The sequence below is a fragment of the Microtus ochrogaster genome, chromosome 16 (assembly GCF_000317375.1).
Source record: "Microtus ochrogaster isolate Prairie Vole_2 chromosome 16, MicOch1.0, whole genome shotgun sequence".
NCBI lineage: Eukaryota > Metazoa > Chordata > Mammalia > Rodentia > Cricetidae > Microtus > Microtus ochrogaster.
In genome coordinates this window covers 634,798-658,314 of record NC_022018.1, presented here as the reverse complement: position 1 = coordinate 658,314, position 23,517 = coordinate 634,798, and the positions used below count along the sequence as shown (strand labels likewise).

Here is a 23,517-nt window from a genome sequence, read left to right as displayed (position 1 = left end):
GAGAGAGAGAATAAGAGATGCAGAAGTTGGACTGAGACCATGTGGTAAATACTAGAGTCAAGGAAACTAGGAAGGTCGTATTGTAGTAGACCTAAAGCAGGAGGTGACCATAGAGTGGGAGAGAGGGGACAGAGAGATAGAATAAAGAATAAGAGAAGTTGACCAAATATTAAGCATGTTACTGCACTAAGTAAAGTGAGGTGCCAAAAGTGCTCGAGGTCAGGTGACTGTGGTAGCGGTAGTGGTGGTGGCTAAGGTGTCGCATCTTCTTGGACTTTTCTTGACTGTTCACTCTCACCCAGTGTTTTTGCCTCAAATTCTGATAATTTCTGTATCCTCGGCTGTTTGAGCCATTCTGCTAGTTGTTCCCTTTGAACACCCTTGAACTGTTGCTCTCTGAAGTCATTCCCCTGCTGCCCACTGTGCATTTGGAGACTTGGTTGTAGCCTGGTTTGTTTTGTTGTTCCCTACAATGACAAGTCGAGGTCACATAACTGTTTTCCCCTGTGGTATTTAGAGACTGTTGGTTGTCATTGCATCCTTAGATGTGGCCTATAGTATAACAATTAGTGGCATTGTTGGGTTTATAGTGCTGTGGATGTCACTTCATGCTTTGGAGTTGATGAGGTGACAGTCCCTCATTCTTCTGTGGTTCTCCAGCCGCCTGTTTGTAAGATTGAAAAAGTGTCAGGACATTGTTTTTAAGAAATGAGAAACTTCTCATAATTGATATTTTATTTTTTTTACTATATATTTGAATTACCAATTTTGGGGAGAAAGTGTGATCAGATGAAAACTTTCCATTTTCTCCTTTACCTATTATATCTTTTGTGTATTTAAATCTTTATCTCTATCTAAATTCAAAAGTCTATGACTTTACTAAGTTTTCTAAATGACCTAAAGTAAAATTAGTTTTCTAATTAGGTATATTAGGTTTTAATGTAGTTTAGCCTGAAGTTAAATAAATATTAACTTTTATATTAAATAGTTTCCTCTTCTCTCTTGAAAATTGTTTTCTCTGTCTCTTTAATCAACATTAGACTTACTACCTATGAGTCCCTTAGTGTCCTTTATAGAGCCCATGAAAGAAATAGAATCTTTGGGGAGCTACTAGTAACCATATCCAATATACCCCCACTTCAAGTCTAAGTAATTTGAATGGTATTCTATTAACATATAGTCCAAACTGATCATACTTTGTGCTTTAGTTTTAAATTAAAGTTAATGAAATCTTGGTTTCTTTAGGGCATTGAAAACATAAAGAATTCAATTGAAGATGCAAATGAGCCTTTGATAGACCCTGTGTACGGGCATGGCAGGTAAAGGCTGCAATCTGCTGTCTCTTACTGAACTTCAGGCTTTAGGAGTGGGAGAATTTCTGATAAGCGTACTGGCAACAGAAGTCTGGACTCGGCTAGCCCTGAGCTGCACACATTGCACTGCTGTAGCCAGGGTTTGCTCTGTGCGGCCAGTGTTGACATCCGGTTTCAAGTTGTTTACACATGGTTGTTTACACATGTCAAGTATTGTGTCAAGATACTTTAACAAAGCCTCCTCATATCAATTTATGTATTTTTAAAAAGGTTAAATTTACTCACATTAACTTAGAAATAAGTATTTTCTTACCTATCTGTGCTAGTTTCTTTTTAAGATAAAACAACTCTTTTCTAGTTATTTTTAGCTTACTTTACCAAAATCAGTAGAACAGTGACAATTAATCTATTCCCACATAAGTCCTTCTTTTTAGATATATCTGCTTTAGTTGTTAGCATTCACCTAATTCTATCAAGGACTGCATGTTAAATAATTTGGGATATTCTCCATCTATTATAAGGTGAAGTTTCTTTGGTTGGGGGAGTGAGAATTGTATGTATAGGATAAATAGGATAAATGTTTTAAATGTAGTTAAGAATTTTGCTGATTTAATAAAGTGGATTTAGGTAGGTTCTTCTCCAAGACTGATGACTTCACTAGTCAAGTCATAACGTTTCCATCCCAATTGGTTCTCCAGTACTAAGTAGTCAGCCCTAAAATCATCCACATGCAAGGAACATTATATAGACTGAGTAACTTGTATATATGTAGTAGTGTGTGTGTATGTATTTATTGTAAATATATGTAACAATAATTCAAAGAAAAGAGGGAATTAATTTGAGAGCAAAGAGATACATGGGAGAGGCTGAAGGAAGGAAAGAAAAGGGGAAATGATATAATTCCAAAAATTATTATATGTAAAAGTAAATATAAATACTAAGTAAACAGACTAATTTTTATCCCTTTAAATATGCCATCTTAAAGTTTCTAGGCATATGTGATTATGGTAGTGGATGCCCTTGTAGTGCAGCACTCAGGCCCTCACCAAGGCCAGACGTAGAAAGGGGAAGTTAAGGTTTTCTCTCACTTTGTGCTTTAACATATTGACTGTAAAAAATCATTAAAAACAAAAACCTTTATTGTAGGAGTTACTTGATTTGCAGAACTAGTTTTATGCCTATTTTAACTGATATTTAATTTTTATTGATAGCCAAAGCTTAATTAACCTCCTTCTGACGGGACATGCAGTTTCTAATGTGTGGGATGGTGATAGAGAGTGCTCAGGAATGCGTAAGTATGTTCTTTGCTATGGTCTCAAATGTTAACATTTTAGTGAAATATGGGAAATTGATATTCATCTATTTAATGGCTCTATATTATGTGGATGTTAAGGTATGTGCTTTCTATTAGAAGAACTCTTTATGGTTTCTAAGACACCATAACATTAAAGTGTTGATTTTTGGGAGCAGACAATCTTGGGTACTAAATATGACTGTTCAAGGCTTTGGTTTTCTCTTGGTTGTTATTGGGACTGTGGCGCTAACTTTAGAAATGGCAGTCTACCTCTTAGTAGGTATACACGTGAGTACTTACCCAGGGACAGTACTGCAGTCCGTGCTGGAAATTATGGGAACTTATAAAGTGATTGAATTACTTGTGTTGATAGTATCCTGGTTTTCTATATAACTTTTAGTATACACATTAGTGTGCTGGGCTGATCTCGTTTTCTAAGGCTTTACATCTACTTACCCTTACAATATTTCCATTTCTGGTTAAGTAGCTTCTTATATTGTCGTGAACATCAAATGAAGCACAGTAGCAGAGTTGATGCACAATTACAAATTAAATCCCTCTCAGATTTTTACTGGGCAGTCTGAATTTATTTCTGTAGTTATTTGACTTTTATGGAATAACTGCAGTAAGCCATCGTAGGACATGAAGCTTCATAGCTCCTGTTCATAGGCAAATTTATGTTTGGCGTTTGATAGAATGGTTACCAAACAACAGAGAATATAGGACATTTGAAAAAATGTTACTACTTTTCATTTATATGAATGATTCTTAACTTGTAATTTGAATTTTTCTCAAATTTTAGAAATTTGTATAGCGAATTAATAGAAAAAAATACAATGTTAAGAAAATTTTGAGTAAAAGTCACAGAACTCTGGAATTTACAGAACACAATACAACCTTCCACTGTGCTGTTTGAAAATGAAGAGCCTGGCTTCCTACAGCAGGTGACCTGTACAGTGTAACTCACTCAGTGGGGGGTTAGAATACGAGTCCAACCCTGCTAACTGCACGGACACACAGCCCACAAGGGCTCTGTCGTGTTTGCTCTCTGTTTAAGCATATCCTAAGAACTCACCATTCTGATTTAGATATAAAAGCATATGGTCCTGCTAAGTAAAGTGTCATCTCTCCTGTGTAATGTTCAGTTTTGTTGATTTCTCCCTCCTCCCAAAGGTTTCTGAGGTACCTGCTATCATTTCAGATAACTAGAGAAGGAACGTGGCTTAAGTGTCTCTTCCCATCTGGCCTCTCACTGCTACTTCCTTCTGCTTGCTGTGGCCATAACTGTTAGTCTTGTTCATTACTAAGTTATCCTCATCCAATTTCCTATACATTCTGTGCTCGCTCTCTCTCTGTCTCTCAAATCTCCTACCCTCCTGCCTATCCTAGGTACATAGGCTTTTGCCATTTTTAGTCTTACCTCAGTTACAGAATTTGTTCATCAAATATATAAGCTTTGGTTCCTGGTCTATTTTGCAAATTCATTCTTTTCTGATTCTTAAATCCATTCTAGACAGTTATTTACTATGAATAGTTTACTGTGATTAGAAGATGGGGTTATCCTGCAGAAAGAGAATTGCCCAAGTGTACTTGAATTTTTCCTTCAGTCATTAGAAATGTTGACTTGAACTCAATTCTGTTTTCAGATGTTTAAACATAAAATAAAAATCCATACATTTATTCAGCTTTTGCTTTGTATATTTCTGGCTTAGATGACATGATGGGAAGTATGGAACATAAATAAAAAAATTATGCAGTAGTTTTCAAACACTCAAATAAGCCTTTCTCCTTATTTAATTTCCTTTGTGTGGAAGTAATACATTCTTCAAATGGCTATCTAAATACTAAGAGTTTGTAATATCTTCACGGGCTCAGGAAATACTCAATTCTCTGTCAAATGCTTATCCACATAGTTTAGGTGAATGAGGACATATACATAGATGATTTGATGTGTGATGAGTCGTGTTGAAATAGAAACATGCTGAGGAAGGAGGATGCTTTTCTCACTACGTTTATGTTGCTGTAAATAGACACTGGAATTTTAATGGGGACAGAGAGCATGAGCAAGAGGGTCTTTGGGGAAATACACATTGTATGTTCAGATAGGGAGACGGACAGACTGAGTAGAGCAGGGTGCATCATTTGGAGACTTTAAAACAATGACGATTCAGACCCCAGCTGAAGACGGTTACGGGTAAAACTTTTAGGTGTTGGGACATGGATGGACATAGAGTGTAAGACTCCTCCTGGATGATTCTGCTGTGCAGCCTGGTTTGAGAAATGGTAAGTTCGTAATGAACATTGGTGAAAGGAAAGACTGTGTCAGCATAGGCTTGAGTGAGAACACAGAGGCTACTGAATGCTGTATTTACTCCCAGTTGGTATTAGAAAAAGAATCATTGTAAACACTGAGCAGAGAAATAACACCATAAAATCTAGAAGAAAAGGGTGCTGTCAGTTTGTAGAATTATTGGAGTGGAATCACAAATTGAGAGCTGTGGCACACAGCTCTGACAGTGGAAAGGTGTACGACTGTGATAGACAACAGCGCAGGAAGGACGAGAACAAGACATTTCCTACTGCAGGCAGTAGCTTTCGGGTTTGCCTTTTTAACCTTAGTATGGCTAATGAAACTGAGGCCTGGGTGATTATTAGTTTGCCCAAAGTGAAACAGCAGATACTAAACCAGCAGGACTCTAACCATGCCAAGGCCTCTGCTTGCTCTCTGTAGAACCCCATCTTTCTAAATCAGCCCATCTTGTGCTTGTTTCGGCAGCACTTATACTAAAACTTGAAATGAAAGTCAGCCCACCTCTGTGGTAGAGTCCTCCAGGAGGTAGAACTCCTCATATTAGAGGTGAGGGTGAAGTACAAGTATATCAAAATTTTAAATCAAACACACTGCATTAATAACACATAAAGCACAGGAAAGCCCTTGAAGGTCTGTGTATTTTGATAATATGCTTACTCCTTTTCTATACCTCCTTAATATCTTTTCATAATAACATTTCAGTGCTAGCTAGCCTAAAAGATAGGTGTTTGTGCACGTAGAGAAACCTTGTCCACAGCATACAGCTGGAAAATAAGCTGCGCAGCTTATCTCATTCTGGGGGAAGGGGGCGAAGAGTAAATTCTTTAGTGAGGAAAATTGAGGTACAGACCACATGATAAGAGAGCTGTTCTTCATCAGTGTGGGCAAGGATTTTGCTGGTGAGCTGGTAGAAGTGAGGCCTTTGGCTACATGATTTTTGCTTTAATTATTAGGAGTTGCCTCTGCTGTGGACAAGGGAAAAGGTCCAGCTTTAATAGGAACAGCAGAAAGCAGGTGTATCAGTGGGAGTAGTCTTGGGAGATGCACGTTCTTTTAAAGAAATGCCATGCGATGGAGAGAAAGAAACAGGTTTTGTTCAACTGAGGAAATTCAAGATACGGAAGTTTACTGTAAGTGAACATAGGAAAATGTCCAAAAATAAAGAAAATGGTGTGAGTTATGAATTAACTACTTGTAGCAAAGAGATGTTGGGAGTTTAGAAGAAGGGAAGTGGGGGTGACTGAGAGTAGATCTCACCAATAAGGCTGTTAGGTTTTTGGGTGTTTGGTGTGGTTTTCTTTTGTTTGTTTACCTAGAGATAATCACTTCTGGTAGTAGAAGAGAAAGTGAATATTAGGTGTGACCTGGGAATGTTCACTGCAGGATGAACAGAGCATTTTTCACCTTTATTTATTAAGGTTATTAGTGTTTGAATTATCATGTGTGTCTTTTGCCTTGGGCAGTTTACCTTGGGTGAACATGTAAATGGTTTACAATTTGGTTACTACAAAACAGATCTGTAAGAAGCATTGTGTGTGAGTCAGTCCTATTCAATGTTCCTGCAGAATTGATTTTTTTTTTTTTGGTTTTTTTTTTTTTCGAGACAGGGTTTCTCTGTGGTTTTGGAGCCTGTCCTGGAACTAGCTCTTGTAGATCAGACTGGTCTCGAACTCACAGAGATCCGCCTGTCTCTGCCTCCCAAGTGCTGGGATTAAAGGTGTGCGCCACCACCGCCCGGCAGAATTGATTTCTTAAATTACATATGTAGTAAAGATTTTGTCAACTGTTGACTTTTTCTTAGTAATAACTTTATTTAAATCTATCTGTGTACTATGCATACCACCTCACTGAAATGTAGAATATACCAGTCTTGCTTTGTAAGGAAATCCTGGCTCCAGCAGCAGCAGCAGCTCCTCATACTTCCATTGCCTCCATGTTGACAGCTGCTGGTCTGTTTGCTGTTTCTGTGAATGCTCATGTCCTGGGCATTTAACATAGATAGAATTATACCATGTCCGCTGTTTGTGACACATTTCCTTTACTTTGACCAGTGCATCCCTGTACCGGTGCTTTACTCTTTAAGTGAGAAGCCATATTGCAGTACATTGATGAGCCATGCATCTTTATCCCCATCGTCAATTGCTGAACATTTGAAATGGCCGCCTGTCTGTTATGAGTAATGCTGCTGTTAGGGACATTTGTGTGCAAGTTCTTGTGAGAGAATGTATTTTTATCTTTCTTTGTTATATACGTAGAAATTGAAATCCTAGATAATATATTAACAAGATGTACTCTCTTGAGGTATATCTGTTAAACTGTTAATTAGTAGCAACTTTGTCTCTAAAATATGCCTTAAAACTAATAAAAGATTGTCTATCTTTAATATTTGGTCATTTTTTGACAAGTAATTATATATTTTAATTGACATTTGGTCTACTTCCTACTGACCTGAGCTCGGTTGTTTATTCCTATGTAAGCTTTTAACTAGTTTGCCTCCTAGTAATTGTCTCTTCTCATCATCTGCCATTTTACAGGGAAGGGTGGGTTGCTTTATCCAATTTATAGGGCTGCTCTATAAGTTCTTTTTTAGTTCTTTATGATGCAGGCAACTTCTTCTAATCTTATGTAAATTTTTCTTAGTGATGTCTTTTGTTCCCAAGGTTTTCACTTCTCTAATTTAGAGTCATTTGATATTTTCTGTGCTTGAACAAAATACTACAGCTCTCTGTGTCTTTGTTCCTATATTTGAGGAACTCTGTGTCTTTCGTCCCTCTCTAACTAGTTTTTCTGTGCTCACTTCATGTGTCAGCTGTCCAAGGAGACCTTTGGTTCTCTCTGCTGAAGGTGACTGACCTCAGCTCTGAGCAGTTGACTTTCCTGGTGCTTTCCACTTTCTACTTATCCTTTGCAGCCCTGACTAAACTGCTCTTAAGGTGATAAGTCATCTTCACCTGTTGCATGCTTTTTACAGTGCTTGATACTCAGGGTATGTTTGCTACATGTAGGGTGATTATCTGGCTTCCAAAATAGCATAAAATCTGAAAAATCTAACAGGACTCCTATAAATTCCCCAACAGTCATAAGAGATGACAGTTGGTAGTGCAGAAAATAACAACCTAAGTACTAGAAGACCCAGTCGGTAATCCCCAAAAGTTGAGCTTATAGAAATAGAGTGTAAAATAATGATGGGGGGAGAAGGGAGGGGCTGGGCAGAATATGAGAGAATATAAAATTTCTGTTAAAAGGAGTAAGTTTAATAAATCTATTGTAAAACATCCTGACTGTAGGTAATATGTTCTCTGCTTGAAAATTGCCAAGAGTAGACTTTATTGTTATCCCTCAAATACATATGTGAGGCACATATATATGTTTGTATATATTATTGTGTATATGTATGTATGTATATATCAGTTTTCAGATATCTACAATGGTACATTTAAAATATCATGCTACTGAACACAGAAAAGTAGGCCTTCATATGTTCCTGGTGATGAAGTATTCAGATGTGGTCAAGAATCACATCTATGATGTGTTGGACTATATTCATCTCTTCTTTTGCCTCCCAAGTCCCTTCCTTACACAACCCTAATAATCCTCTTCCGCTTTCATGCCCTTAACACCCTAAATTCCACACATGAAAAGAAAACATGGTGTGTTTTGAGTTTGTCTCGTTTCAGTTAACACCATGATTTTCCATTCCAAACATTTTCTTGCAAACAATGTAAATTTTGTTTTTCCTTGTGCATGAACAAAATTCTATTGTGTGGATAGGTAACATTTTCTTCATCCATTTACCTACTGATGCGTACTCAGGCTGATTTTGCAACTTGGCCTAATAGGGTTGTAATAAATAGATGTAGAGATGTTAAAAAAAAAAAGAATCACATGCTTAAGTGTCTGGTGTACATGATTTTTTCTTCTGATTTTTTTTTGAGACAGTCATGTAGGCATTAATTAGCTTGTTTTAGCTATGCTACATGAATACATATTTCAGGACATGTTGTATATAGTATATACAGCTTTTATTTGTGAATTATAGATAAAATTTAATGTTACCTTTTTGCTAAAGAATAGTTTTATCTCTTTGCCATCAAACTAAATAGCAGTTTTGAAAATTCAATCAGCAATTTAGATGAACTATTTTTGGCAAAGAAAATAGTCATAAACTGCCAATTTCTTGCAAGCAAAGGGTAAAGACTTTGAGACTTTTAAATAAAATCAAATGCATATAAATTCTATAAATGATATGAAAATATATCCTCACTGTCTTACTGCTTTGTATAAGTGTAAATTAGGTATATTTTGATTCATATACTTGATCTAAGAAGGTAATATTAAGTATATATCCTGTTTGGGAAAGTGAGAATAATACATTTTGAAATATCATCGTCCAGTGTTAGTCATGGCAGTATACTCCTATATCCCAGAACTTGGAAAGTAGAGGCAGAACGATCAGGAGTTCAAGGCTGTCCTCCAGCTACAAAGTACATTGTGGCAGTTTGGATATGTGAGATTTTTTTTAAAAAGAAAAAAAGAAGAGGAAGAAGTATCGTTTAAACCAGATGCCTGGTCATGTGATTCTTGACCGGATCTGAATACTTCATTACCAAGATTAATGAAGGCCCAGTTTCCTGTATTTAGTAGCACGATATTTTAAATGTACCATTGAAGACATTTGGCTAAATCCAAGGCAATAGATGATGTAGTATCTAGTTGTGACACTAGGTGGCAGTAATTGAGTTTAGAAATCAAATTGTAGCCCCTGCTTCTTAACATGTGTTTGTCTTTGAATAGGAGGATTTGTTTCTGCTTACCTTTCAGAGGAAAAGAGATGGGATGTTTGCTAACCGTAGAGTATGGTTTCTATCCAGTTCTGCATTCGCTCTGTTCCTACCCCCAGAGTTGCTGCCACCCAAAGACTAAAATATTTTTATTTTATACTCGTAATATTCCTGAAATTTATTTAAGATTCCATAGAGATTTTACTTGTAGGCAGTAATGTTTTTCATGTTAGAAACTGTACCTAAGAAAAAGGTTTTTTTTAAATCTATGTTTGTGGTCCTAATGTATTAGTTCTACCTAGTGTACATTAGCTATGAAAAGCCTTTGCTACCACTTCAGGTCCATCTATATGCGAGTAGGTCTTATACCAGCATCCTCTGGGATTTGGCTGTTGCGGGGTACCACTTCCTTGACTTGACATCTGTGAGTTTATGCTGGTGACCCATTGGTGTTCTACCTGGCTTGTCTAGCCTATGCTTCTGAGCTCTACTGACAGTTGCTTGTCTCCAGTTGGAAGTCCCCAAAGTACTCCAGTCCCCATTTGTATAAAAGCAAAGTCGTGCTCAGTCTTCCCACAAATCCAGAACATGTTTCCTGAATTCCTTCTTTCAATTAATAACTGTTTATCAGGTTTGCCATCTTTTCTGTGTTTAAGGAACTGGGCATGATGTCACACAGCTGTCCCTAAGAACAGAGAAGGCTAAGGTAGAAGGACCCTTGAAGCCAAGGGTTTGGGACCATCCTGTGTGACACTGTAAGACACTGTGTTGAAACTGCATGAAGCTCTGCCAACTTTTTGCTTCTTACCTCAGTACACTGATCTTCATTCTTCCTTCATATTTCTTAGTTTTAAATTTTCTTAATATCTTTTCTTGCCTAGAAAATTTCTTCTCAGACTCCCCTACTTCCACACAGGTTTTGCCACACTCCACTCTGTGTCTGCATGTATACACATATGTAGGGAGCACACACTGTTTTAATTTGTCCCTCAGTGAACTTCTAGCTGTTCTAAGGCAGACACTATTTCTTAGTCATCACTGTTTCCCAGACTTAAGCATACTGCCTGGTTTTATTTTAGAGTAGAAAGGACGAGCTTGAAATGTGAGTTTGCTGGGCAGTGGTGGTACACTCCTACACACCTTTAATCCCAGCACTCAGGAGGCAGAGGCAGACGATCCTTTTCTCTTAAATTTTCTGAGTTCAAAGCCATCCAGGTCTACACAGAAAGTTCCAGGATGGCCAGGACTACACAGAGAAACCTTGTCTTGACACCTGCCCCACCCCACCCCTACCACCCTTGCCACCGTTGTACAGGTTCGGTTACCATTATCCTATAATAAACATTAATAGTTATGCTTTAACATACTTATTTTTTTCTCAAAATTAAGATCAGTTCAAGTGAGCTGCTTTTGTGAATTAATGTATCCATGCATGTGTGTGTGTGTGTATGTGTGCACACATAATTTTTTTGGATTGCAGAGTGATTTTCCTTTGACTAAAGAGTTAATATTAAGCATAATTTTAGGAATACTTTTAATCAACATTTGAGCCATTACTTTCAGCCAATGCAAAGCTACCTAGTATCATTTTATTAAAAATAGTGATAACATGTTTATTTGACCTTACTTTTTTGTTTGTTTGTTTGTTTGTTTGTTTGTTTTAAGACAGGGATAGCCCTGGCTGTCCTGAAACTCACTGTGTAGCCCAGGCTGACCTTGAATTTAGAGACCTGCCTCCTGAGTGCTGGGATGAAAGGCGTGAGCAACCACGCTCAGATTGATGTGATATATTAATAAGTATGTGCAAAGGTTTGAAGAGTTTCAGGTGAAAGAAAATATTACGGCATGATTTGAATATAAACTTATGCACACATACTACTCAGACTTACATATACTAATGCAGTATTAAATTTGGTTTTCTTTATTTTTTGCAGAACTTCTCGGTATCCATGAACAAGCAGCTGTAGGATTCTTAACATTAATGGAAGCTTTACGATATTGTAAGGTAAATGTCTTGAAGGATTTGGGTATGTTTGCCCTGTGGAAAGTATTTTCATTCTTATGGTAACTAACTTCAACTTCTGACTGTCACCACTCATCACCGTCTCACTTCCCTGCAGAACTCCCAACCGAAACTGACAAAGTGTAAAGAAATTACACTATCATTTTCATTTTCATTTTCCTTCGAAGGGAAACAGTGACAGAGCACAGAACAAAATAACATAAAAAATGAAAATATATATGGTTGACTATAATACACTTTTAAGCCATTTTAACGTGTGTGCTGGGGTTAGGGAACTGCCTTGATTTGAGGCACCTTCCTGTGTGGTCCTCGAAAGCCATTAAATATTACAGTGATTTTAGATGAAGCTTACATCAGTTTTCTCTCTTAAAAGACGTCATATTCTTAGAAAAAGAATGATGTAGATTTGTGTGTTTTTTGATTTTAAGTATTTATTTCATACAATGGTTATGATGGTCATAATTTTTAGTAGCATTAACAAGTATCTTATCCTCCGTCCCTTTCTCTCTCTCTCTCTCTCTCTCTCTCTCTCTCTCTCTTTCTCTCTTTCTCTCTCTCTGTGTGTGTGTGTGTGTGTGTGCGCGCGTGCGTGCGCACTCGCACGCGTTCCTTACTGTTCCTGTTACTCTTTGTCAAGGTATCATTCCTCCTTCATGACAAAATGTAAACAGAGATGGTGTAGATGTAAGAACTGTGCAGGATCTATTCTGACCTTCCTTCTAAGTTGTAGCTGTAAGCAATAGTGACACCTTCAATTTCAGTCGTTTTAGTTACACAAATTAGCACTGTTCTAAGACAAACTGGCAATCAGAGATTCTGCATAGTCATTTATCCTGGAAGAAAGTGTACACCGGTGATCACCTGACCCACACACTTATTTTACATGTGACCAATGACCAATTATGGTGATTTTGTATTCTGAAATATTTAAATTTTTTTGTCTAATTTTTGCCGTGATAAAATAGCATGATGAAAGGCATTAAAGAAGAAAGGATTTATTTTGACTTACAGTTTCAGAGGGAGACTCTATTATTTTAGGGAGACTTGCCATGGTGAGAGAGCTGGAAGCAGAGAGTAAGAGAACAGAAAGTAGGCCAAAGCTGTAAACTTTAAAACTGGTTTCCAGTGATACACATCCTTCAGCAAGGTTCTACCTGCTAAAAGTTTGATAAACTCCAAATAGCACCACCAACTGGGAGCAAAATGTTGAAATACGTGTACTTAAGGGGGCGTTTCTCAGTTAACCCATATCCATGTAGCCTATAGTCTTCATCTGGATCCTTTCGTTATGTCGGTGCTGCTCCCTCTGCTGCTGTGTCCCAGCCACACTGGTGGCCTGTCATTTACTGGAGACATTCGGCCCGTTTCTCCTGATAGATCCTAGACTATTTCTATGTCGAGTGTCCCAGCTCTCTAAATAAGTGGCTTTAAGTATCGGAACTTAAAGTTCTGTTAAATCATATGTATTCCCAGACATTCCCTCAGTGGCCCATTAACAGCTGAGCCATCTTTCCAGCCCGCCCTCGGTTACTCTTCCACATTATTTGCTAGGAATGACTGGCTTCTCTGGTGACTTTCTACTTTTTTTTTTCTTAAAATCTTGAATTTGTTTTCTCTTCTCTTCACCGATGGTATTAGACTCTTACAGGATTCTTCTATTGCCCCAATGCACTGTTGTTTGTAAGTGAGAGGTGAAGAGACCTGCTCTGGCAACTCAGCCACCAGTGGCCTTCATCCTGGGGACAGGGATCACCAGGCTGGAGCTGTGGGCGCAGATTACACATGGCAAGTGGGATGGAGTTGGCGGGTTCCATAGGTTTCTGTGATGTGCTGATCTGAGTCACTCCAGTGGCTCTGTGCTGTGAGGCTGTGACTGTTTGTTGGGCGCCTGACACATGGGCAAACAGGCTATGAAGAGAAAGACGGTGGTGCGCAACGAATTTAATCAGCTGTCCCTAAAGCAGGCTGGCTGGTCCACTTACCTAGGGCATCCAAACTGAACTGTCGGTTTCTAAAATGCTGTGTATAAGTTCTCAGTCAGCATGTACATACATGTCACCAGGAAGAGAAATGGCATAAAAGAAATAAATTGTGCTTGTATAAATGTTATAAAAATCTAAACATTTCTCCTTTCTTTGAGAGTATAACATTGTTTCCTAATAAAGAAATTACCGTTTTACTTATTTTGAGCACATACAGGAACATAAATGAAGTGGTACCTATTTATAACCCTCCTATACACACAGAAAGAATGGTGCTTTTAACTGTATTTAAAGATGAGAGCCAGACAGTGGTGGCGCATGCCTTTAATCCCATCACTGGAGAGGCAGAGGCAGGTGAATTTCTGTGAGTTCGAGCCAGCTTGTTCTACAGAATGAGTTCCAGGATAGCTAGGAACTAAATAACTATGTTATTTAGAGAAACCCTGTCAGAAAAAAAAAATGCAAAAACAGAAGAACCCAATAAATACAAAATAACACATTTCATAAATATTACCATTTGAGGTATATACACAGTTCTATTATTTTGCTGCATTCATAAGGCTGGGCAGCCATCATCCTTTTCTAATTCTGGAAGGTTCTCCTCACCACCAACAGAAACTCTGACCTAGCAGTTGCTTCCTTCTTCCTAGCTCTAGACACCACCGCCCCTCTTTCTGACCTCATGGGTTCCTCCACCCACGTAATAGCACTTATTTTCTTTTATGTTGAAATCACTCTTTTATAATGTGTCAATTCTGTTTCTATCCATCAACTGATGAATGTTTAAAATTTTACATTTTAAAGAACCTGTTAATATTGTAAAACTTTAAGTTTAGCTTCTGTCATGAAGAATTGAATAATAGGAGTCTTCTCTATTCTTAATGGTTTAGACTTAATACTTCAGAGTGACAATTTCCTATTTAGCTATGGTGAACATTTGTCTGCACGTGTTTTTATAGGCATATGATTTTACATTACTGTGTACTCAGGAGTGAAATTACATGGTCACATTGTAATTCTCTGTTCAATATTGGAGGGCTACCAGTTTGATTTCCAAAATAAGGATAATATTATGTTCTCTAGTGATAGAGTTTTTAATCATAAAATATGCCATTGGGTCAGCATTCATTTACCCTTTGTTCCTGCTGTAATGTTTTTAACCTCCACCTTCAGTGAAATGCACATGCTGTTTCTAAGGGAGACTAAGCAGCATCTCAGCTGTGCACTGTGTGACAGAGTCTTTGTCCAGAAATCAGAGCATCTCTATGTAGCGCAGTGGTTGGTGCTTAAGTTCAGGCCAGGTCCTGCCACTGTGTGCCTCTCTGCTCCCATTAGAGTGAAATCCCTTGTTGCTCCCCTCTGCAGCCCATTTGACACTAACTGAGGCTATGCCTTCCTTCATTCATTTTCTTCTCTGCTGTCCTCAAACGATCCTTCCTACTTGATGGCTTTCTGTTTCATGTTAGCCTGTCAAACTCATCCCTGCTTTCACAGGACCAAGGAACCGATTCTTCTGCCCATGAATACAAGAGTTCCTGTGTTCAGGGCTGTGTTGGTGCTAAAGCAAGGGGCCAATAGGAAAGAATAACTGGCTTGAGTGCTCCAAGTAGCTTCTTACAGTTTCCCGGTTATAGTCAGTCTGCATGAGAAAGGAAAGCAAACTAGATTGGTAAAATTGGTTGTTTTTAAGGACGTGTCCTCATGGAAGTGTAGAATTGATTAGTGTGAACAAGATGGATTGTGTGACTCTTTTATTTATTCAAAATGCACTTTTTATCTCAGTCACAAATAAAATGCAAGTCTTTTTGGCACAGTATTATAAATAGACATAAAACTTTTGAGGAGCACAGTCTTGTATGTATATGCCCTTGCAGGCAAATTGTATGTATGGCTTTTTATTTTAACGATACTATGTATGGCCCAGGCAGGAGGCAGAGACAGGTGGATCTCTGTGAGTTCAAGGCCAGCCTGATCTACACAGTGAGTTCCAGGATAGGCTCCAAAGCTACAGAGAAACCCTGTCTCAAGAAAAACAAAATAAAGCAACAAAAAAAGATACAATGTATGTTATAGAACCTTGAACTTTCCAGGAAGTCGAGTAGTAGAAGTCCTTTATATTCTTGAATGTTTTATACTGTAAACTTTTTTCTTTGGGGAGGTTATTGGATTAGCCTAAACTCTTTAAGAAAAAGGGTGCCCTTATCTTTTCCCCTTATCTTGGTTATTGATTTACAATTATTACCTTATAAAGTATTTATAAATTTATGGCTCTAACTTTGTGCCAAGTTGAAATTCCTGAGGTTCTGTCTAGAGAATGTAGCAAAGTCTGAAAGTGATGCATGTGTGTGCACGAAGATCTGCATTGCTGTGTTCCGGCTTAAAGACACGATGTTAAGTTTAGGAATAGTTCCCTTCGGTAGTCAGCATTTAACTTCTGTGGGTAAGAAATGTGAATTAGAAGTTTTTGTTATGTTTCACATAATTCTGAACAAATATTTAAGGGGCAGCATAAATTTTTTATTTATTTGTTTTACTTTGCTGAATTTATTCTAGGTTGGTTCTTACTTGAAATCTCCAAAATTCCCTATTTGGATTGTTGGCAGCGAAACTCACCTCACCGTGTTTTTTGCCAAGGTAGGCTTGTAGGGACTTTATTTTCTTCAGAATGATACTAGGCAACACACAATACTGTATGTCCATATTTAGTTTGATCTTTGTTCAGATGACAGTTCAGCCAGTGATAAATGCAATGTTTCCCAAAAATCTTATCAGTTCGCACTACAGAAAACACTGTTACTTTGCTAAATTCGGAGTAATCTCAATAAACTCCTTCAGTTGCCATTTTCTTATTTCTGCTAACTCCAGGGCTCTGTTTTTTTGTTTTGTTTGTTCAGAAATCACTGAGATGTGGAGGAAACAACTTTGACTTTTAGATTCTTATGTAGAACTGTTTCTAAATCTAACTTGTTAAGAAGATGTAGTATTTTCCACAGTGGGGTGGGCGGTAGGAGCTTTGCCATCAGATTCCTTCATTTAATCCCTAGCTGTGCTTCTCAACATCCCCTGTGTGTTCAAAGTAGGGTTTCATAATAGTACCTAGTTCTCAGAGTGTTGTCAGCCTTGACTCTAAAGTACTGAACAGTGTCTGCCACAAGGTGAGCGAGCGTTCAATAAATCTCAGTACTTGTTACTACTGTGGGCACGGTCATTATTCAGCAACAATCAGATGCTGGAGTAACAAGGGGGGGTATAAAAGTGTATATTTTCAAGGTCTCTTACTCAAATGCACTTTTCTGATTATTCCAGGAGAGTTTGGTAGCATGATTCTTCCAGTGTAAGGTTGCTTCTTTAAAACTTTTATAAATTTCACTGAACTGATAATCTCAATTTTTATTTATTTTCTTCCTGCTTTTGTTGTGCTGACCAAAGTTCAGGAGCTTGTAGATGTAGATTAAGGTCCATGTTACTTGAACACAGACAGGCCGTGAGTAAAGCTGTGTGAAATACAGGCCATTCTGATATATTATCTTAAGTCTGAAACTTGCTGTTTTTCTCTCAAAGTGGGGAGAACAAAGTCAAACACAGAAATAGAAAACTCGTAATTCTGAACACATATTCCATCAGTATGTGTTCCTAGGGGGAAAAAGGGAGTTTAAATTTACATGAAATGTGTTTTTAAAACTATTTTATCTCTAACCCCATTCTCTAACCTTAGGAAAACTGACAATACTGTACAAGTGGGTTTGTGGGCATGGGGGACTTGGGCTCTCATATAGCCAAGGCTGATGCTATGTAGACCAAGGCTTCCTCAGTGGAAAGCTGCGCAAATAGTAAATGAAACTATTACCATTTATTGGGTTCAGTTTCTGATATTTTAAGATATAAAGTATCTGTATATTCTTCACTACATAAAAAATGCTGAAAGTTTAGCTATTCATGGAATTATAAAAAGAAACCATTCACTATTTGGTTTAATCTTTTTTAAATACTTCTGTATTTGAACTATCATTTTTGGCCATATTTTGGCTATTTTGTTTTGAATTTTTGTCTGTTATTTTATGCTTAATTTATTCACTTTAATATATCCTATGACCCCAAGGAAACATAAGAACATAAATGTCCATCCCAAGAGCTTATTAGAAACAAACTATAAAGTTATATAAAATTGTCCTATGAATTATTTCTCTAAGACTGGGTCTGTGTCTCAGGGTTTTTACTGGTTGCAGTTAGACTTGTTCGCTCTTTGCTCATAGATGTCAGCAGCGTATAAAGAAGCACAGTTTCTTGTCTGCACTGTATGTGGGCTGCAGGTGTGTTCCTTTCTTCCTGTGCTCAGTTATCAAATGTTTTCTAGGGATAGTTTGTGCCTGGAATTATGCCAGGTGCTTTGAGTACAGTGTTAGACAGACAGACAGATATTGTTCTTGCTTCTGTGGAGTTGTGTGTGTATCCCAAAGGAGGAGACTGCAGCTAAGTCTCCACATTCAGAAATTTTCAAGAGTCAGGTACATAAGACCTTGGGAATTTTTCTGAGTTTTGAAAAGCCGAGCTGTTTCCTAGAAGAATTAATACGTAAAGTGAGCACTGGGGTAGCAGTGAGATTAAACTGGGGGAGGGAGCAAGAACTTTTGCTACTTAGAAAAGGTGGGGCAAATAAATGTCTGCAGAAGGAAAGGCTGGAAGAAAAGAGCTGGAGTGCTCGCAGCCAGGGAGGCAGGCGTGCGATAATGCCGGGAAAGCAAGTGCGGTGCATTACTGCTTAGCCCAAGAGAACTCATAACCACTACACTTGGTGAAAATTTGGCTGGTACAAGTTTAGGAATGGAAAAGCAAAGAACAAGTTTAAATTTGCATTTTCAACAGATCACTATGGGTAGTAGAAGACAGACATGTTGAAAAATAACCCAGGTGATTGGTAAAACAAATTTTTATCATATTTTTGGTAAGTGTTATAATAATGGAATAATTTCGTCCAGGGTAATTTTTTATTTGAGATTTTATGCATGCATACAATGTATTTTTATCATCATGCACATACCCATTCTTTCCTCTAACTTCTTGTGAATAATCTATCCCCTTCCTTTCCACCCCACCCCACCCCCTTTTTTTAATAATCCACTGAGACTAGTTTGTGCTGCCCGTATGTCAGAGGCTATGGGCATCCTCTGTATCATAGTCTGTCTACTAGGGACCAGCCCCTAAGAGAACTGGCCTTTTCCTCCGCACTCTAGGTAACTTCTTTCCTGAGGGTGGGAGGGCATAAGCACCTCTTGCTATCATGCTAGAGTGTGGTTTGCTGGCTTGATCTTCTGCAGGTCTTATGTAGGTAACCACAGCTATGTAGCTGTTGCATTCTACTCTTTACTCTTTTGGCAATTTTCAGGGGGCTGCCAGTCAGCTCCCAAATAAATATACATGGAAATTTATTCTTACGAATTCCCAGCCTTAGCTTGGCTTATTTTTAGCCATCTTTTCTTAACTTAACTTATCCTGTCTACCTTTTGCCTCTGAGCTTTTACTTTTTCCTTATTCTTTATATCTCTTCTTTTATTCTTACTCCATGTCTGACTGTGTGGCTGGATGGCTGGCCCCTTCTCTTCTCACTCCCTGATCTTTTCATCCCAGATTTCTCCTATTTATTCTCTTTTCCCTGCCAGCCCCACCTATCCTTTCTCCTGCCTTGCTATTGGCCATTCAGCTCTTTATTAGACCAATCAGATGTTTTAGACAGGCAGAGTAACACAGTTTCACAGAGTTAAACAAATGCAACATAAAAGAATGTAGCACATCTTTGCATCATTAAACAAAAGTTCCATAGCATAAGCAAATGTAACACATCTTCAACTAATATTTCACAACACAACTGCTGTGTGTTTGTGAGTTCATTGACCCTGTCATGTCCAGAAGACAACTATTTGGTATGGTCCTTGCCACACTCTAGTTCTTACCGTCCCTTTTATGGCTAAGTACTTCATAGACACTTATTGGAAGCTCCTTTGTTGAAACTCAGAACTGCCCAAATCTATATACATATTTAGGGGACAGTTTGATACTGTGTTCATTTAGCAAAATAATAGCATTAAGTTCACTCCTGATTGTGGGACAACATGCACAAATATCTATTCACTACAGATGGTACCACAGTAAGAATACCACCAAAGCCCAACTTGGTAAACCAGTAGGCTTTATTGGGGTTACTTACTGGAGTCAGAGTGGGTGAGTTGTTACTTAAAAGAGCAAAAATGACCCCCAAATAGCTGTATCACCAAAAGCTCATCCCAACATGGATGACTCCCCAACCTAAGTGATAATTCATGAAAGCTGGAAACCTGGAGTTCACTGCACAACTTTTAGGCAGCTTAATAGGAACTCTTTTCCAGGTAGCTTTACTGGTCTCCCACTTCCAGGCAGCTTGTCTCCTCTGTCCCTTTTAGGCAGGCCAGCTGGTCTAGGAGTGTCTTTTAGCAGTCTTTGTGCTTGTATAATAAGCTGAGGGAGTAAGGGGCCATTGCATTTAGTCAATTTTAAGAACTTTTTGAAGCTTCCATGTTGTTTATTTATGGAGTCTTAAAAATTTTCCCTCTAGAATATCCTGAATATTAAGGAGCTTTCCTCTAAGATGGACATTTGCAAATTTCAGAAAATTGCTGCAGGACACCTCAGCCCATGGAATCTTGGTCAGATATTTATAATAGCATGCATCCATTTCCTCTCATGGAGCAGACCTTAAATCTAATCAGAAAGCAATTGGCTATACCTATAACATCTTTGCCACAATTGCACTTCTGGACTTATCTTTCCAAGCTGGTCATCATTGTAGCTCACAATATCTACAGCTGCATAAGACTGTTAGTGACTTTTCTCTCTAGAAGCCTACTTAGATTCTTCCCATCAATACTGTGAAAGCTATCCATCCCTCTGAAGAAACTTCTTTTTCAGTACCAGCTTGATTTCTCCATGCCCTGTGACCAAAGTGTGTAGTATGTTCAACAGTGGGCTGTCACCATCACGTGAGCAATCTAGAGCACTACCAATAGATTATATTGTTTGGGGTGGGGGTCCCTGAGAACTCTGACCAACTACTTGAAGGAAAATACCCCTCATTTGGCATTTTAGCTTTTTATTTGGTCCCCAGGAACTCCATGACCAACAGCTTAAGGGGAAGCACCCCTTATTTGGCATTAGGCTTTTTATTTGGTAATCTAGAGCTAGGAACATTATCCATTTTGTAGTATAATGTGAATTTAATCCCTATGATATATGAACTTGTGTGTGTGTGTGTGTGTGTGTGTGTGTGTGTGTGTGTGTGTGTGTTTAGGAAACGTATAAAATAAGTTTTCATATGACTTCTTTTTTTTTTTTTTGATTAACCCCCTCCCTATGCCCTCTTCTGCCCCACCTTTCCATCCCATTCCCTACTTAAACTCTTTCCTCCCTCATTCCCCTTTCAACTGCCCTGTTTTTTTACACCTCTCCTTTAAAATATGTCTTTCCCTATTCTTCCACCCTTAACCTGATATTTCCCTTCCCCAAAGTGGACCCTTGATTTGTTTCAGTGGAGTGCATGAATGAGAGATTTGCTTCCTGAGGTAAAATGACAGGTCTTGGTGAGGCTTTTGGGTTTGGTAGACAGGTAGAAATGTCTAATGAGATATGCATGTCTAATGATTAGACCTCAGAGACACAAAGTTGTATGTTTGACAACTATGTTATTTTTTAATATTTTTATTGTTTATAATTTTTAAATTTAAATATATTTTGATCATATTCTTCTCCTTCCCCAAGTCATTCACGATCCTTTACCCCTCCATACAACCACCCAACTATAAATTCTTTTTTAAAAAACAAAAATCCAATACAACAAAACCCCCAAAACTAGAAAACAAAACACCAAATTCTAACCAAATAAAAACATGCCAAAAAGAAAAACAACCAACTATGGAGTCCATTATATGTTGGTCAACCACTCCTTAAAGATGAGGCCCGCCCTGGAGTGGTTAATAAACCCAGTGTCACTCTGTTAGAAATACCTCCCAAAAGGTAGGTATAAATGACAATTTAGTTGTTGAACTTTACCCTAGTGGCTAGATTGTCTTTCATTCATTCTTTTTTTTTAATATAACAAAACAAAAACTGTCACTTTGGAGTTGGACAGGACAAACGAACAGAAGGAAAAGAGCCCAACAGAAAGCATAAAAATGAAAGACCCACCCATTTGCATACTCACGAGTCCCATAAAAACACTCAACTGGAAGCTATAATGTATGCACAGAGGACCTGCAGGCCCTGTGCATGCTGTTTCATTCTCTGAGTTCACATGACCTTTTCTGTATTGATTTAGAAGGCCATGTTTCATTGGCATTCTCCAGCCCCTCTGGCTTTTATACTCCTTCACCTCTTCCTCAAGGTCCCTGAGCTCTGAGGGGAAGGAGTTGATGGAGACATCCCAATTAGGACTGAGTGTCCCAACGCCTCTCACTTTCTACATAATGTCTGACTGTGAGTCTCTATATTTGTTCCCATCTTCTGCAAGAGAAAGCTTCCCTGCTAATGGCTGAACAAGGCACTGATCTATGAATATAACAGAATATCGTTAGTAGTTTTGTTGTTGTTTCTTTTGTTAGACCAGTATTATTTGATTTTTACTCTAGGTTCCTGGGTTATCTAATCTCTGGTTCTTGGCAGCCCAGAGTAGAGGTGGGTATAGGTTCTGTCTCATGGAGTGGGCCTTAATCAAATCAGTTCTTGATTGGCTGCTTACACAAGCTTTGTGCCACCATTGCCCCACCACATCTTGCAAGCAAAACACTGTTGTAGATCAAAAGGTTTGTGACTGAACTGATGTTTACATTTCTCTTTTGGTGGTGTGCAGTGTACCTTTACCAAAGCTGCTAGAACATAGGGGCAGAGGTTCTATATAGGCACCAGCTTGACATATCCATGTTCAATGAGTTGTATAGGTGTTATAACTTTGTTATTCTTAATTTGCTCACTTATGATTCAAAGAGTTTACTTAACATTTATAAGTCAGGTGCCTTTGAGATTGGGGCAATGGAAGACAAATATGTAGAGAACTAGGTCATAGCTACTCAGTTATCACTTCCATATTGAATTTTCTTCCAAGAGTACTGATAGGAGACAGTCTACTATAGATTATACATGCTATAAACATTGTTCAAAATAACTGTCAGAACATTTGGCCCAAGTCCCATTTTTATTCTAAAAGATTTTTAAGAAGGAAAGCTCAATTCTAATTTTGTGTGCCTGAGTAAACAGAAATAGTCAAGTTTATATAAATTATCTGAACACCAAGTAATAACCTATATAATTTTTTTATCATTTTTTTCCGTTTATTTATTTATTAAAGATTTCTGTCTCTTCCCTGCCACCTCCTCCCATTTCCCTCACCCTTCCCCAATCAAGTTCCCCTCCCTTGTCAGCCCATAGAGCTATCAGGGTTCCCTGCCCAGTGGGAAGTCCAGGGACCACCCTCATCCATCCAGGTTTAGTAAGTTGAGCATCCAAACTGCCTAGGCTCCTACAAAGCCAGTGCGTGCAGTAGGATCAAAAACCCATTGCCGTTGTTCTTGAGTTCTCAGTAGTCCTCATTGTCCGCTATGTTCAGCAAGTCCAGTTTTATCTCATGCTTTTTCAGACCCAGGCCAGTTGGCCTTGGTGAGTTCCCCATAGAACATCCCCATTGTCCCAGTGTGTGGGTGTACCTCTCGCGGTCCTGAGTTCCTTGCTCGTGCTCCCTCTCCTTCTGCTCCTGATTTGGACCTTGAGATTTCTGTCCGGTGCTCCAATGTGGGT

The 23,517-nt window shown here is 38.3% G+C and overlaps 1 protein-coding gene across 6 annotated transcripts in view; it reads left to right on the top strand.

Moving 5' to 3' along the window:
* Positions 1-23,517, top strand: part of Mindy3 (MINDY lysine 48 deubiquitinase 3) — a 75,346-nt gene that overhangs the window by 20,531 nt on the left and 31,298 nt on the right. For 4 of the 6 annotated variants that reach the window (XM_005354626.2, XM_026783090.1, XM_026783091.1 and 1 more), the window contains 4 exons: positions 1,246-1,319; positions 2,525-2,604; positions 11,634-11,704; positions 16,258-16,338. In XM_005354626.2, the coding sequence (XP_005354683.1) occupies positions 1,246-1,319; positions 2,525-2,604; positions 11,634-11,704; positions 16,258-16,338 (306 nt within the window). The remainder of the gene's footprint in view (positions 1-1,245; positions 1,320-2,524; positions 2,605-11,633; positions 11,705-16,257; positions 16,339-23,517) is intronic. The other 2 variants (XM_026783087.1, XM_026783089.1) reach the window with 2 other exon arrangements.